Below are 16,506 nucleotides of genomic sequence, written 5' to 3'. Positions count from 1 at the left end.
CCATGGTTTTAGAAGGGTAGTCACAGTTTTATACACTCTGATATACTACAAATTGATAAAATAATGTTCTATTTTTTTATATTTAATTCCTATAGGTCTTCATTAAATGATCAGAATAGTATTGTAAATTCAAGTAATCCTGAGGATATTACTGTTATTTTATTTTTATATACCTGCTTTTATGATGAGACCACATAGATACATTTTTAACTTGCTCCCTGTGGGCTACAAAGTTTTCTATATATCAGATGGTCCTTCCATATCACTATAATATAGACATCTTTATAGAGGTGTGTCTGTGTATAAATAAATAAATATATATATATATATAATAAATGTGTTTATTGTAGTGATATGGAAGAAGCCATATGTGCACGGGGCTTTATTTCAAGGGGTGGGGTCTAGCACCCCACAAACTTCAAAATTCACCAGCCGCCACTGTCTGGCATTCATATTCTATGGTCGCGGCAAAATTTAGGGCTGGTCTACAAATTTTCCAGGGCTGCTTTTGATTCCCAGTCCTGTTCTATAAGCACTCATTATTTTATGTCCGCCGCCACAAAAAAATTTGGAAGTGCCCCTCCCGAGACCAGGCTCTGGATCCGCCACTGCTCCAAAGTCATATATGTCTGCTATTTCTGAACAAAGGGGATCCCAGAGAAGCATTTACAACCATTTGTGCCATAATTGCACAAGCTGTTTGTAAATTATTTCAGTGAGAAACCTAAAATTGTGAAAAATGTTACGTTTTTTTTAATTTGATCGCATTTGGCGGTGAAATGGTGGCATGAAATATACCAAAATGGGCCTAGATCAATACTTGGGGTTGTCTACTACACTACACTAAAGCTAAAATTACCCCAAAAAGCTCCTTACATGCTCCCTAATTAACCCCTTCACTGCTGGGCATAATACACGTGTGGTGCACAGTGGCATTTAGCGGCCTTCTAATTACCAAAAAGCAATGCCAAAGCCATATATGTCTGCTATTTCTGAACAAAGGGGATCCCAGAGAAGAATTTACAACCATTTATGCCATAATTGCACAAGCAGTTTGTAAATAATTTCAGTGAGAAACTGAAAGTTTGTGAAAAAATTTGTGAAAAAGTGAACAATTTTTTGTATTTGATCGCATTTGGCGGTGAAATGGTGGCATGAAATATACCAAAATGGGCCTAGATCAATAATTTGGGATGTCTTCTAAAAAAAAATATATACATGTCAATGGATATTCAGGGATTCCTGAAAGATATTAGTGTTCTAATGTAACTAGCGTTAATTTTGAAAAAAAAAATGGTTTGAAAATAGCAAAGTGCTACTTGTATTTATGGCCCTATAAGTTACAAAAAAAGCAAAGAAGATGTAAACATTGGGTATTTCTAAACTCAGGACAAAATTTAAAAACAATTTAGCATGGGTGTTTTTTGGTGGTTGTAGATATGTAACAGATTTTGGGGTTCAAAGTTAGAAAAAGTGTGTTTTTTTCCATTTTTCCTCATATTTTATAATTTTTTTTATAGTAAATGATAAGATATGATGAAAATAATGGTATTTTTAGAAAGTCCATTTAATGGCGAGAAAAACGGTATATAATATGTGTGGGTACAGTAAATGAGTAAGAGGAAAATTTCAGCTAAACACAAACACCGCAGAAATGTAAAAATAGCCTTGGTCCCAAACGGACAGAAAATGGAAAAGTGCTCTGGTCACTAAGGGGTTAAGGAATATGCTGTTTAAATGAGGAAGACCCCTTGAATTACTTACTTTTTTTTGAAGAATTAAATATTGATTTGTTTCTGAAGTAAGTAAAACCTGTTTGCATGTCCATTTAAAGGGATAGTCTCACTGTAATTTTTTGTTTAAAAAGATAGATAATCCCTTTATTACCCATTCCCCAAATTTGCTTAACCAACACGCACCTAGATTACGAGTTTTGCGTTCGTGCTTTCACGCTGAAAGAATGGCCATTTCATTAACAGTAATGCAGCCATTACGAGTCTTGTCGGTGTAGCTATGCTGCAAGAATTTTAGCATGGGATTTCCATAGCGCTACCATTACAAGTTTTTGCGGTGAGGCTAAAAAGCTTGCGTTACAGCCTATACAGACACAATCCGTTCCGCAATCTGAGAGCAGTAGTTATGAGTTTTACGCAACAAAACTGTTACACAAAACTCATAACTAAACTGTTACAAAGTACACTAACACCCATAAACTACCTATTAACCCCTAAACTGAGGCACTCCCGCATCGCAAAACACTATTTTAAAGTTATTAACCCCTAATCTGCCGCACCCGACATTGCCACCACTAATAAAATGTATTAACCCATATCCCGCCGCTCTCCGACATCATCGCCACTATACTAATGTTATTAACCCCTATTCCCCCGCACCCCAACATCGGCCACACTATAATAAAGATATTAACCCCTATTTTGCCGCTCTCCGACATCGCCGTCACTAAATAAAGTTATTAATCCCTAAACCTCTGGCCTCCCACATCACCGCCACTAAATAAACCTATTAACCCCTAAACCGACAGCCCCCACATCAAAAAAAATAAATTAAACTATTAACCCCTAAACCTAACAACCCCCCAACTTAAAAATTAAAATTACAAGATCCCTATCTTAAAATAAATAAAAACTTACCTGGGAAATGAAAAAAAACTAACTTTAAACTATAAATTAAACTAACATTACTATTATACTAAAATTAAAATAACTATCAATTAAAAAAAAATTAAATTACTCATTATAAAACCTAACGCTACTAAAAAAAAAATCTACAGTTACAGAAAATTAAAAATACTAAATTACAAAAAAAATAAAACAATAGGGAATAGGGGTTAATATCTTTATTATAGTGTGGGCGATGTTGGGGTGCGGGGGAATAGGGGTTAATACCTTTATTATAGTGGTGGTGATATCGGGAGCGGCAGATTAGGGGTTAATAGATTTATTTCTGTGGCGGCAATGTTGGGGGTGGCAGAGTAGGGGTTAATAAGTTTATGTAGGTGTCGGCGATGTCGGGGCGGCAGATTAGGGGTGTTTAGACGTGGGGTTTATGTTAGGCTGTTAGGTTTAAATGTAACTTTTTTTCCCCATAGACATCAATGGGGTTGCGTTACGGAGCTTTTCATTCCGCGATCGCAGGTGTTAGTTTTTTTTTTAACACTTTCTCCCCATTGATGTCTATAGGGAAAGCGTGCACGAGTACGTCAAAGCAGTGCTTGTATTTTGTGTGGTATGGAGCTCATCGCTACCATATCGCACGCACAAGGAGGCTTTTTCAAAACGCGTAATGGCATTGCTATGGGGGGTGAACTTTTGTTGCATTCGTTTCACGCCCTCTATAGCGCAAAACTTGTAATCTATGTGATTGTTATTAATGCTGATTATGCAAAGCTGGAAAATGGGTAGTAAAGGTGTTAGTTATCCTTTTAAACAAAAATATCAAGTAGACTGTCCCTTTAAGTTGTGTTTACTGTATGTTTCATGATTTAAAAGTGTGATTTGAGTTGTATTTTTACCTTGTAATAAATTAAGAAACAGCCATCGCTATTAACATCTGAACGGAGCATGTGTAACACTTCAACATTTAAAAAAATATTCTGCTTAACCCCTTAACAAGAGTGACATAGAAATGGAGATTTTTTTCTGCTGTCAGTGAGACCCTCAGTATTTATTTTCAAAATATAAAATGGTTTGTTGGCTGTTGTAAAGGAGTTAAGACAGACTTTTCAATTAACCAAGGCTGTTGAATTAGGAAGGGTGTGAATTTACTGGCAAAAAACAGTAATGGATTTGAATGATCTCAAATGTTCAAAAGCAACAAAAACCCATGATAGACACATTGTAACGATTTTCTAGTCAACATGAAGGAGTTAAACGCAACAAGCATGTTTTTACCAATAAAAAACACAAATAAATTAAAACATTAAAAAGGATATTAAATGCCCATAAAGGGCTAGTTTATGAGTGGAGCACTACCCGTTTGCGCATTAGATAAATTCTGCTCTAATTACAAGTTGAAAGTAAAAGCAAATACGTAAGCGCCATCGCGATTTTAGCTAGAATGATTATCGCAACTTCATAGCTTAGGTAATCTGTTACAAGAGTTACAAAACACATCAAAAATATATTTAAAAGTACAGTTCCACTTATATTAACTATCCACTATATAATAAAAAATGTAAAAAAAGAAATTGCATAAAAAAGTTATAATGGCTCAAAGATATGAGGTCTCAGGTGTTAGAAAAAAAGGCATGCAAAGGACTTTAACATAGAGATACATACATACACGTCTGAATATGTATATATATATATATATATAGAGAGAGAGAGAAGATAAAGTCCAGCACCAATTCCTCTTATATCTTATGGGTGCAGGCTGCCTCTGTTTCACCTTTAACAGATATGAATAGCAAAATGTAGAAATGGCTGCAGCACTCCAAGTTATATTTTAAAATTTTATTACAAGCAGTGACATACAGGCGACGTTTCGGGCTTTCGCCCTTTCTCAAGCCAAGTGATTAGTACATAATACAAAACGACCTTTTATAGGCTGTGCATGTGACCAACAACAGGTGTATTACATTCAAGTTAATACCATTCTCATTATTCTTAAAGACAAACGGCTAGATTTAGAGTTGGGCAGTAGTCGTCAAAACCAGCGTTAGAGGCTCCTAACGCTGGATTTTACCGCCCTCTGGTATTTGGAGTCAGTCAGGAAAGGGTCTAACGCGCACTTTGCAGCCGCGACTTTTCCATACCGCAGATCCCCCTACGCCATTTACGTATCCTATCTTTTCAATGGGATCTTTCTAACGCCGGTCGTGGCTGAAGTGAGCGTTAGAAATCTAACGACAAAACTCCAGCCGCAAAAAAAGGCAGTAGTTAAGAGCTTTCTGGGCTAATGCCGGTTTATAAAGCTCTTAACTACTGTGCTCTAAAGTACACTAACACCCATAAACTACCTATGTACCCCTAAACCGAGGTCCCCCCACATCGCGGCCACTCTAATTAAATTTTTTAACCCCTAATCTGCCGTCCGCACGCCGCCGCAAGCTACGTTATACTTATGTACCCCTAATCTGCTGCCCCTAACACCGCCGACCCCTATATTATATTTATTAACCCCTAATCTGCCCCCCTCAACGTCACCTCCACCTGCCTACACTTATTAACCCCTAATCTGCCGACCGGACCGCGCCGCTATTATAATAAAGTTATTAACCCCTAATCCGCCTCACTCCCGCCTCAATAACCCTATAATAAATAGTATTAACCCCTAATCTGCCCTCCCTAACATCGCCGACACCTAACTTCAAGCATTAACCCCTAATCTGCCGACCGGAGCTCACCTCTACTATAATACATTTTTTAACCCCTAAAGCTAAGTCTAACCCTAACACTAACACCCCCCTAAGTTAAATATAATTTAAATCTAACTAAATAAATTAACTCTTATTAAATAAATTATTCCTATTTAAAGCTAAATACTTACCTGTAAAATAAACACTAATATAGCTACAATATAAATTATAATTATATTGTAGCTATTTTAGGATTAATATTTATTTTACAGGCAACTTTGTAATTATTTTAACCAGGTACAATAGCTATTAAATAGTTAATAACTATTTAATAGTTACCTAGTTAAAATAATTACAAAATTACCTGTAAAATAAATCCTAACCTAAGTTACAATTAAACCTAACACTACACTAGCAATTAATAAATTAAATAAAATACCTACAATTATCTACAATTAAACCTAACACTACACTATCAATAAATTAATTAATTAAATACAATACCTACAAATAAATACAATGAAATAAACTAACTACCAGCCCTGAAAAGGGCCCTTTGCGGGGCATGCCCCAAAGAATTCAGCTCTTTTGCCTGTAAAAAAAAAACATACAATACCCCCCCCAACATTACAACCCACCACCCACATACCCCTAATCTAACCCAAACCCCCCTTAAATAAACCTAACACTAAGCCCCTTAAGATCTCCCTACCTTGTCTTTATCTCACCGGGTTCAGTGATCGGTCCAGAAGAGGGTCCGAAGTCTTGATCCAAGCGGCGGCTGAAGAACTCCATCATCGGGCTGAAGTCGGAAGTCCATCATTGGGATGAAGTCTTCTATCAAGCGGCATCTTCAATCTTCTTTTTTCCGGAGCGGAGCGGAGCCATCTTCTTCCCAGCCGACGCGGATCCAACCTCTTCAACCGACGCCTACTCGCCAAATGACGGTTCCTTTAAATGACGTCATCCAAGATGGCGTCCCTCGAATTCCGATTGGCTGATAGGATTCTATCAGCCAATCGGAATTAAGTTAGGAATATTCTGATTGGCTGATGGAATCAGCCAATCAGATTCAAGTTCAATCCGATTGGCTGATCCAATCAGCCAATCAGATTGAGCTCGCATTCTATTGGCTGTGCCGATCAGCCAATAGAATGCAAGCTCAATCTGATTGGCTGATTGGATCAGCCAATCGGATTGAACTTGAATCTGATTGGCTGATTCCATCAGCCAATCAGAATTTTCCTACCTTAATTCCGATTGGCTGATAGAATCCTATCAGCCAATTGGAATTCGAGGGACGCCATCTTGGAACCGTCATTCGTCGGGAAGTCGTCAGTGAAGATGGATGGATCCGCGCTGGAGGTCTTGAAGATCAGCCGGTCGTCATCGGATTGAAGAACATAGACGATGCGGCTTGGAAGAAGATGTTTGCCGGTCCGGATGTCCTCTTCTGCCCGCTTGGATCAAGACTTCAGCCGGAGGATGGACGTCACTCTTCAGCCCCCGCTTGGGCTTGGATCAACACTTCGGAGGCTTGGATCAAGACTTCCGAGGACGGATCGGTGAACCTGGCATGGTGAAGATAAGGTAGGAAGATCTTCAGGGGCTTAGTGTTAGGTTTATTTAAGGGGGGTTTGGGTTAGATTAGGGGTATGTGGGTGGTGGGTTGTAATGTTGGGGGGGGGTATTGTATGTTTTTTTTTTTACAGGCAAAAGAGCTGAATTATTTGGGGCATGCCCCGCAAATGGCTCTTTTCAGGGCTGGTAAGGTAAAAGAGCTTTGAACTTTTTTAATTTAGAATAGGGTAGGGCATTTTTTTATTTTGGGGGTCTTTGTTATTTTATTAGGGGGCTTAGAGTAGGTGTAATTAGTTTAAAATTGTTGTAATATTTTTCTAATGTTTGTAAAGTGTAGTGTTAGGTTTAATTGGAACTTAGGTTAGGATTTATTTTACAGGTAATTTTGTAATTATTTTAACTATTTTAGCTATTAAATAGTTATTAACTATTTAATAGCTATTGTACCTAATTTAAATAAATACAAAGTTGCCTGTAAAATAAATATTAATCCTAAAATAGCTACAATATAATTATTATTTATATTGTAGCTATATTAGGGTTTATTTTACAGGTAAGTATTTAGCTTTAAATAGGAATAATTTATATAATAAGAGTTAATTTATTTTGTTAGATTTAAATTATATTTAACTTAGCGGGGTGTTAGTGTTAGGGTTAGACTTAGCTTTAGGGGTTAAAAAAATTATTAGAATAGCGGTGAGCTCTGGTCGGCAGATTAGGGGTTAATTATTGTAGGTAGCTGGCGGCGACGTTGTGGGGGCAGATTAGGGGTTAATAAATATAATATAGGGGTCGGCGGTGTTAGGGGCAGCAGATTAGGTGTACATAGGTATAATATAGGCTGCGGCGGTATACGGAGCGGCAGATTAGGGGTTAAAAAAATATGCAGGTGTCAGCGATAGCAGGGGCGGCTGATTAGGGGTTAATAAGTGTAAGGTTAGGGGTGTTTAGACTCGGGTACATGTTAGAGTTTTAGGTGCAGACGTAGGAAGTGTTTCCCCATAGTAAACAATGGGGCTGCGTTAGGAGCTGAACGCTGCTTTTTTGCAGGTGTTAGGTTTTTTTCAACTCAAATGGCCCCATTGTTTTCTATGGGGGAATCGTGCACGAGCACGTTTTTGAAGCTGGCCGCGTCTGTAAGCAACGCTGGTATTTAGTTGCAGTGGCGGTAAATATGCTCTACGCTCCCTTTTTTGGAGCCTAACGCAGCCCTTCTGTGAACTCTAAATACCAGCGGTATTTAAAAGGTGCGGGGGGGAAAAAGCATGCGTAGCTAACGGACACCCCTTTGGCCGCAGAACTCTAAATCTAGCCGAAAGTGTCCCATTACAACATTTGAAATTTTCAACACACATTTTTTTCAAAAACTTAAGTGCAATACATGTAGCATATATTCATTTTCAAAAAAGATTTTTTCTGTGAATAAGTTACTTCATTTGGATTATATTCTGTTTTGCTAACATAAAAAGGACTATCATACAATCTTTCTTTATTTATTTTAATGTCCTAATAGAATTTATTCTATACAGTGAAAATCCTTTTCTTTGTGTTCTTAATTCTTAAGTGAATCTTGATCTATATTGTGAAAAAGGAAAAATATTTTTTTCAAAGTTAATAATCAAAATATTAGAGAAAAAGAAACCTATTATAATCTTTATTTAATCCTTTTGGATACATACTATCTAATCTATTTATCCATATTACTTCTCTCTGTTGTAATTTTCTTATCCTATCCTTACCTCTTCTTTGTATGGGAACTTGTTCCAAAATCTGAAATCTTAATTGGTTTACACTATGATTTTTCTCTTTGAAATGTGATAAAACTGGTAAGTCTACTATACCCTTACGTATGGTGTATTTGTGCTGAGTAAGCCTATCCTTCATTTTCTGTGTGGTCTCTCCTATGTATATAAGCCCACAAGGACATTTTAACAGATATATAACAAATTCCGAATGACAGGTATATATATCATTGATGTTATACATTTTTCCTGTATGTGGGTGTATGACCTCATTACATCTTATAACACTACTGCAGTATGAGCAATTGTAACATGGAAATGTACCTTTTTTACTAGATATTAACATTTTAGATTTATTACTTCCTATATCAGTTTTGACCAACTGATGCTGTAAATTTCTTGGTCTTTTGTATGATAATAGTGGTAAACATTGGAATCCTTTAATTTCTTTATAACTGCTCTTTAGAATATGCCAATGTTTTTTGACTATTCCTGTTATTTGTTTACTATTAACATTATATGTACTGACAAAGGGAATTCTGTCTAATCTTTTATCTTTAGGTTTTTTCTTAAGTAATTCATCACGTGAAACCAATTTTACTTTATTTATTTCATTTTCTAAAATGTCCTTAGGGTTACCCCTTTGTATAAACTTTTGACCCATTTCTTGTAAACTGTTCTCACAGGATTTCTCATCACTTACAATACATTTTACTCTTGTGTATTGTGACTTAGGTAAAGACTTGATAGTATTTTCTGGATGACAACTGTCGTAAGACAGGAGAGTATTTTTATCTGTTTTTTTTCACAAATATATCAGTTTTAAACTTATTTTCCACATAAATTGTTACATCAAGAAAATTGATTTGTTTAACATCATATTGCATTGTAAATTCAATGTTAGCAGAATTGAAATTAATTTGTGTCAAAAATAATTTGAGTATCTATGTCTCCAAGCCACACCATAAAGACATCGTCTATATAGCGCCACCATACGCTGGCATGTTTTTTTAAACAACTCATTAGAGTAAATATACTCCTGTTCAAATGAACCCATATATGAACCTGCGTATGGTGGCGCCATATTCTCACCCATCGCGGTGCCTCTTTTTTGTCTGTAATAGGTATCACCAAATAAGAAGTAGTTATTATTTAATACCAATGTAAGTAATTCAATGATAAAGTCAATTTGTGAGTCAGTATATATCTTTTCTTTTATAAGATTTTGTTTAACTGATTTTATACCCCCTTGATGTGGAATACTGGTATAAAGATTTTTGACATCTAAAGTCACTAATACTGGACTTTGATGAGCTTGATACGCTAACACATTCAATTTGTTTAAAAATTCTGTCGAATCTTCTAAGTAAGATAGAAAATAAGAAACTATCGGTTTGAATATCTTATCTAAAAAGGTAGGTACATTGGACAGGACTGAGTCCATACTAGCAACGATGGGGCGGCCTGGAGGATTCATTGCACATTTATGGATTTTAGGCAATATGTATATAAGTGGAGTGATACATTCTTTCTTTATGAAATACTCTTAACTTTTGATCTATAATTTTATTATTGAAGGCCTTCTGAACAAGAGTTATAATCTCATTTTGTATGATTTTTAAAGGATTGCTATCAAGTTTTTCATACACCTCTAAATCTCCCAATTGTTTATTGATCTCATTTATATATTTAAATTTGTCCATTATAACAATTGCCCCGTCCTTATCGGCTTTTTTAACATCAATGTTAGGATTGTTCACAATATTTTTCAAGGATTTTCTGTCTTCTATCGACAGATTATGTTTAAATGAAATCCCTTTGTGTATCCTAACATCATGTTTAAAATTCACAATATCCTTATTTACCAGTGTAATATAAGTCTCCACTGGATGATAATTAGTTGGGGATAAAAAGTTAGACTTGCAATTAAGTTATAATCTGAAAACTTTAAACAATCAGTATTGTCAACATTAGTATATTCAATATTTTCAGGCATCCTAGCAAAATGAGCTTTAAGACGTAGCTGTCTAAAAAATCTATATAATTCAATGTCCAGATCCATAAAATTAATAGTATTACTTGGACAAAAACCAAGACCTCTGTTTAATAAGTTCATCTCCCCTTCTGTGAACGGAATCTGTGATATATTAATCACTAAATATTTTACCATTTCACTCGACGTCCTCTCAGCGGCCGATTTGCGACTCCGCTTGTATTTTCTGTCGCCCCTCCTCCTCCTCCGTCTTGTCTCGATACCTGTTGAGAAAAAGAAGAAAAAGAAGCCTGGGACTGTGGTGTTGTCCCGACTGAGCCATTTCGTGAAGTATCACTGGCATCCGATCGTGAGAAGCACTCTCTTCCTCATCTGCTTTGGCGTCTGACATCACCTCTGTGTACTTTCGTCTCACGAGACTCCCATCATCCGCATCTCTGGAAAGCTTAGCTCTTTTTTTCTCCTCATTAGCCTTGCGAAATTCTGCCAACTTTTTATCCAAATCAGCTTTTAAGTTGGTAAAGTCCGTAGAAGACAGTTTCTCTTGCAACAATGTCTCAAGTGTTGTTATCTTTTGTTGATTAGTAAGTATTTCTTTTTGTATCCGCTGTATCGTTAAGATCATCAAATTGAAGGAACATTTATTTAAGATTTTTTCAAATGTTGAGCAATATTCTTTGTCTTCCATGAAGAGTGTTGGTCTCAGTGACACTCTTAATCCCCTTGGGATCCGGCGTATTTTGTAGTATTCTGCTAAGGTAGAGGAATGTAATTCTCAATTCACCTCTTTCCTTTTTTCTCTCTCCCATTGCTTGGAACTGATGTCTGTATCAGGGACTGACAGAAAATCCCTGGGGCCACTCACCAATGTAGCTATAGCAGCAGCCTCCACATCAGAAAACGTGAACACATCATGTTGAGTTTCCATTGCTTGCTTTTTAGTATATGTAATTTTAGGGATTGTTCTAATGACTGGTGATTGTTATAGAAAAGATAAAGTCCAGCACCAATTCCTCTTATATCTTATGGGTGCAGGCTGCCTCTGTTTTACCTTTAACAGATATGAATAGCAAAATGTAGAAATAGCTGCAGCACTCCAAGTTATATTTTAAAATTTTATTACAAGCAGTGACATACAGGCGACGTTTCGGGCTTTCACCCTTTCTCAAGCCAAGTGATTAGTACATAATACAAAACGACCTTTTATAGGCTGTGCATGTGACCAACAACAGGTGTATTACATATATTTATATATATAAATAAAATAAATATTTGTGAAAATATCCATCAAATATATATTTAAATATCTCTTTAACAATAAATAGAACATATTCTGCAAGGTGCAGAATATTGAATTACGAAATATGGAAGATTATCGTCTTATGTTGTGAGACTTGTGGATGCTTACGGCTTCATAAAAAGCCTATGCAGGAATGCAATATTGCATTTGCAACTTCACAAAGTTTTTTTTGTTACTGCAACTTTATGAACGCAAGAGCTGAAACTTTTTACTTTCAACTCATAAAATAAGTGTGAATTGCCGAGCACAAAAAAATAATTCGAGCAGTTTTAACGCTTGAACACGAACACAAGCTAGCTTTCTACTCATAGGTGTCTATTTATGTAGTTGTAGACAGACATGATCCGCTATAGCGAATCATGTCCACCGCACATCGATAAATGCCAGCAGCATAAGCTGTCAGCATTTATCATTGCACCAGCAGTTCTTGTGACCCCTGCTTCTTAAAGGATTCCAAAAGTGTAGTTTTTTCACTATAATTACGTTATCACAATCAAATCATCACAACTTAACAATAAAAACCTATTTTGAACTCCAAACGAGCGTTATTAGCATAATAAAACTATATATTATTTTGGTGAAACAACATCATCCAAGCCAAACCCCCTTTCACTGTTTCTTCATTACAAAATTCTGTGTCCAATCACAATTCATTATAGTGCATATAATTAACGCATTGTTTTGTCACCCGGCATTTTGCGCATGTGCATATTGCCGCTTTGAAACCAAATTAAACCTAATGCATCTACTGGCACAACGCATGTGCAATTAAAAAAAACTATTGATTGTATAGGTATTCCATCACACACAGGATACGGCTTGTTTACGAGAAAACCCTGCTAATGGACTTACAAATTGTTATCTCTACTTATAATTTATGACTGTTATTTTGATGTCTCGTTTCAACCTACAAACTCAATCAGTGAGCTATTGTTGTGAATGTTTTTATTAATTTCATTAAAAACCTGCTACATTGAGCTTGTGTGTTGAAATAGACATAATTTAACAGGTAAAATTGCAATATTATTTTTTTTTTATTTTCTTTCATGGCTTTATGAATATCGAAATTGTTCTTAATTTTTACATTTGTATTTAATATTATCTAAATAATTCAAAACATTTGGATAATTTGTTTGTCACACATAGGAATTGATAATAATCATTCAATAACTAGAAATTAAAAATTCTATTATTTATTTATTTTAAAACCTTACATTATTTATTAAATTATGAAAATATAAGCATTTTAAATCTTAATTTGAGTAATATCTTCTATCCCATAAATAATATGTCTTACTTTAATAGGGGTTTCATTCATAATTAGTTGTACATTCTTTAAATTATTAAGATTTTCTGCTCGTTATTGCAAAGGGAATTCTCGCAGCTAAGCGTTGTGATCTTACCTGTTTAAGATCGCTGTCACATCTGTTTTTGCGAGTATCAATTCAGACGGTCTGATGCTTCACAGGACAGTGATGTAGATGATGACGCGTTACATAGATTGCGCATGCGCAGTACGGACGATAACGGCCATATTGTTAATGCAGGTTATCGTGAACGATTCGTTCTAGAGAATAAAGCTTTTAACGTGGGTTTGGAAATCAATTAATTTTGATTATGAATATTCGGGGAACGCTAACAATATGATGAGTAAAGCCTATTACAAATATAATTATTACATATGGGCATAGCGATTTATAACAAGTATTTTACAATGTTTAGCATCCGCTGCTTCATAAATAGACCCCATAGTCTAGACCAAAATGTTTATGCATAATTAAAGAATGTTGCAATTCACTTTCATTATCAATTAAAGTATTTCAATCCCAGAATACAGACACTCTGACATGCTGCAGAGTGATTGGTTGATAGGTAAATGCACTCATTTATATATGTCCCTAATTGGCCATTGCAAAAGAAGACAAACAACATTTCAGATGTTTTTCATCAGGTGTGACCTGGCCTGCAAAACAATAAATATTTTTCTAACAAAATTGTCTTGTTCGCATTGCACTTAACTTGTAATACCAGCGCAGATTTGCCTGCACTGGTATTACTCAGTGGAACGCAAATATCGCTTTTGCAAAAGCGATATTTTGCGCTCCACTTGTAATCTAACCCTTAGTATGCAGATCTTTTGCAATGTAGTGAATCATTTCTTATGCATAAATAAAAAAAGGAGTTTAAAGTGTTTTTAATTGGTGCATAAGCACGTCCTTTTAATTTGCAGAACAGATTGAAAAACATTTTTATGTGATACAGAAATATCTTTCTGTATGTTGTGTTATATTTATAAGTGTATTTTTTAGTATATTCTCCAAAGTGTTCTATAGGCCAGAGGAAAAAGAAGAATTAATTTATTAAAGATTTCATTGTATTATGTATTTAATAATTCCATTGCAATCACTTGAACTGTGGCGATACCCAATTAATTCATTATTTTGTTAGTCTTTAGCATTGTTTTGCCGCAGAAGAGCAAAGCAATAAATGTTTCTTGTTAATATTGCACTCTGGTAAACTTCTGTCTATGTACGGTCATTCCACAGGGAGTGCTAAGCTTGCAAAGTATAAACTAGAATTGCTAGTGGGGATAAGAACTTGGTTCATTGAGAAAAACACAATTTAGAATTCATTTTTTGTTTGCACTAAAGACTTAAGCACATACATTTTTTTAAAGTCTTGTTTCCTTTCTTTTTTTTAAAGATACATTCAAGTCATGGAGTTTCTTAGTTGCATACAAATTTAAAACATATTACAGTTTTTGTTTTTGGAAAATGGATGTTCCTGTGCTTAAAAAAATGGGACTCAATCGAAGTTGTCCTAATCAGCCACTGGGCAAATAATCCCTGGATATCACTCGGGCATAAACATGCATTTACAATACATTTACAAAACATCTGAAACAGCTTTAAATTAACTCTTTTTATGCAAATATATTTAGATTATGTTTAAATAGTGATTTTCCATATGATGATATGACTGTTTAAATAGGATGTCCTTTTAAACTGTTAGATTTAGTGTTTATATAGGTAAATGCTAATAATACATATTGGGAACTAAAGTTCCCTTTATTTAATTCCTCTTTTAGCAAATTCATTCAAAGTACCTTTCAGGAAAGGTCAAATGGATCAGTGGGCATGACAACTACATCAAATTTGATTCAGATTTTATGCACCTTTTAGCAAAAGATTGATCTCCGTTACAAACTGTCTGTTACTGATGCAGTAGGAATGACATTTTGTTTGCCGAAACTCTTATTGCTAAGTGAAGATTTCTTTGTAACTAATGATAATGCCACCCACACCATGCAGTGGAAAGGTGTCCCAAAGTTTCTAAATGAATGAAACTTGGTGGCTATTTTATAAATAATTGATACTTGGGGCTAATAATCATATATCAGCATTCAGGACTTTTCTTCCCCACCTTTGGGGTTAAAGGTTCTGGTAGTCTCCCTAGTGATGTCACTGCCTATATACTGAATAAAATAAAGTTTTACTGCAGTGTTATCATTCTCCGCTTACAGCATCTCTTTCTAGTACTTTATTTTGTATTAAAGCGACAGTCTACTCCAGAATTTTTTGTTTAATAAGATAGATAATCCCTTTATTACCCATTCCCCAATTTTGCATAACCTATGGTTATATTAACATACCTTTTACCTCTGTATAAACCTCTGCAGACTGCCCGCTTATCACAGTTCTTTTGACAGATTTTTGACAGACTTGCATTTTAGCCAAAAAGTGCTGACTCATTAATAACTCCTGGGGGGTGAGCACATGTGAACTAACACCCTCTAGCTGTGAAAAACTGTAAAATGCACTGAGATAAGAGACAGCCTTCAAGGGCATATAAATTAGCATATGATCCTACTTAGGTTTAGCTTTCAATTAAGAATACCAAGAAATCAAAGCAAATTTGATGATAAAAGTAAATTGGAAGGTTGTTTAAAATGACATTCCCTATCTGAATCATGACACTTTAATTTTGACTAAACTGTCCCTTTAAGTCAAAATCTTTCAATATGCATCATGCTAACATATAAACTACAATATTATGTCACAGAATATAAATGGATAAAGTTGTCTGTTTTTTTAGTCAACATTTGTTTTGGTTCTTTTCCAGACACTTCCTATTCAAGACATCATCAGGAACAACTCCTTTGTTCAGTAGCTCTTCTCCTGGATACCCCTTGACTTCAGGAACAGTTTACACACCTCCTCCAAGACTTCTGCCCAGAAATACCTTCTCCAGAAATGCCTTCAAATTAAAGAAACCCTCCAAATATTGTAGTTGGAAATGTGCTGCCTTATCAGCTATTGCTGCAGCCGTTCTTCTTGCTATCCTGCTGGCCTACTTCATCGGTAAGTTCGTCATTGTTCTGTGTTTAGACAGAAGATGAATAAACATTTAAAATGAACAGCAGACATTCACAAATGTTGATTTTTTTCAAAAAGAAATGGTCACAGAATGTATCTCTTAAAATTAAAATGAGTATTTTTAGAAGTAAAATGAAATAACTATAGTTGGATATAACATGATTAAAGGGACACTGAACCCACTTTTTTTCTTTTGC

At 35.3% G+C, this 16,506-nt stretch overlaps 1 protein-coding gene across 1 annotated transcript in view; it reads left to right on the top strand.

Moving 5' to 3' along the window:
- The window catches only part of TENM2 (teneurin transmembrane protein 2), a 1,369,502-nt gene that overhangs the window by 574,751 nt on the left and 778,245 nt on the right, over positions 1-16,506 (top strand). The window contains exon 5 of the mRNA XM_053719586.1: positions 16,056-16,294. Coding sequence (XP_053575561.1) covers positions 16,056-16,294 — 239 coding nt within the window. The remainder of the gene's footprint in view (positions 1-16,055; positions 16,295-16,506) is intronic.

Source organism: Bombina bombina, chromosome 6, assembly GCF_027579735.1.
Source record: "Bombina bombina isolate aBomBom1 chromosome 6, aBomBom1.pri, whole genome shotgun sequence".
Taxonomy (NCBI): domain Eukaryota; kingdom Metazoa; phylum Chordata; class Amphibia; order Anura; family Bombinatoridae; genus Bombina; species Bombina bombina.
This window is presented reverse-complemented; position numbering and strand designations above follow the sequence as displayed.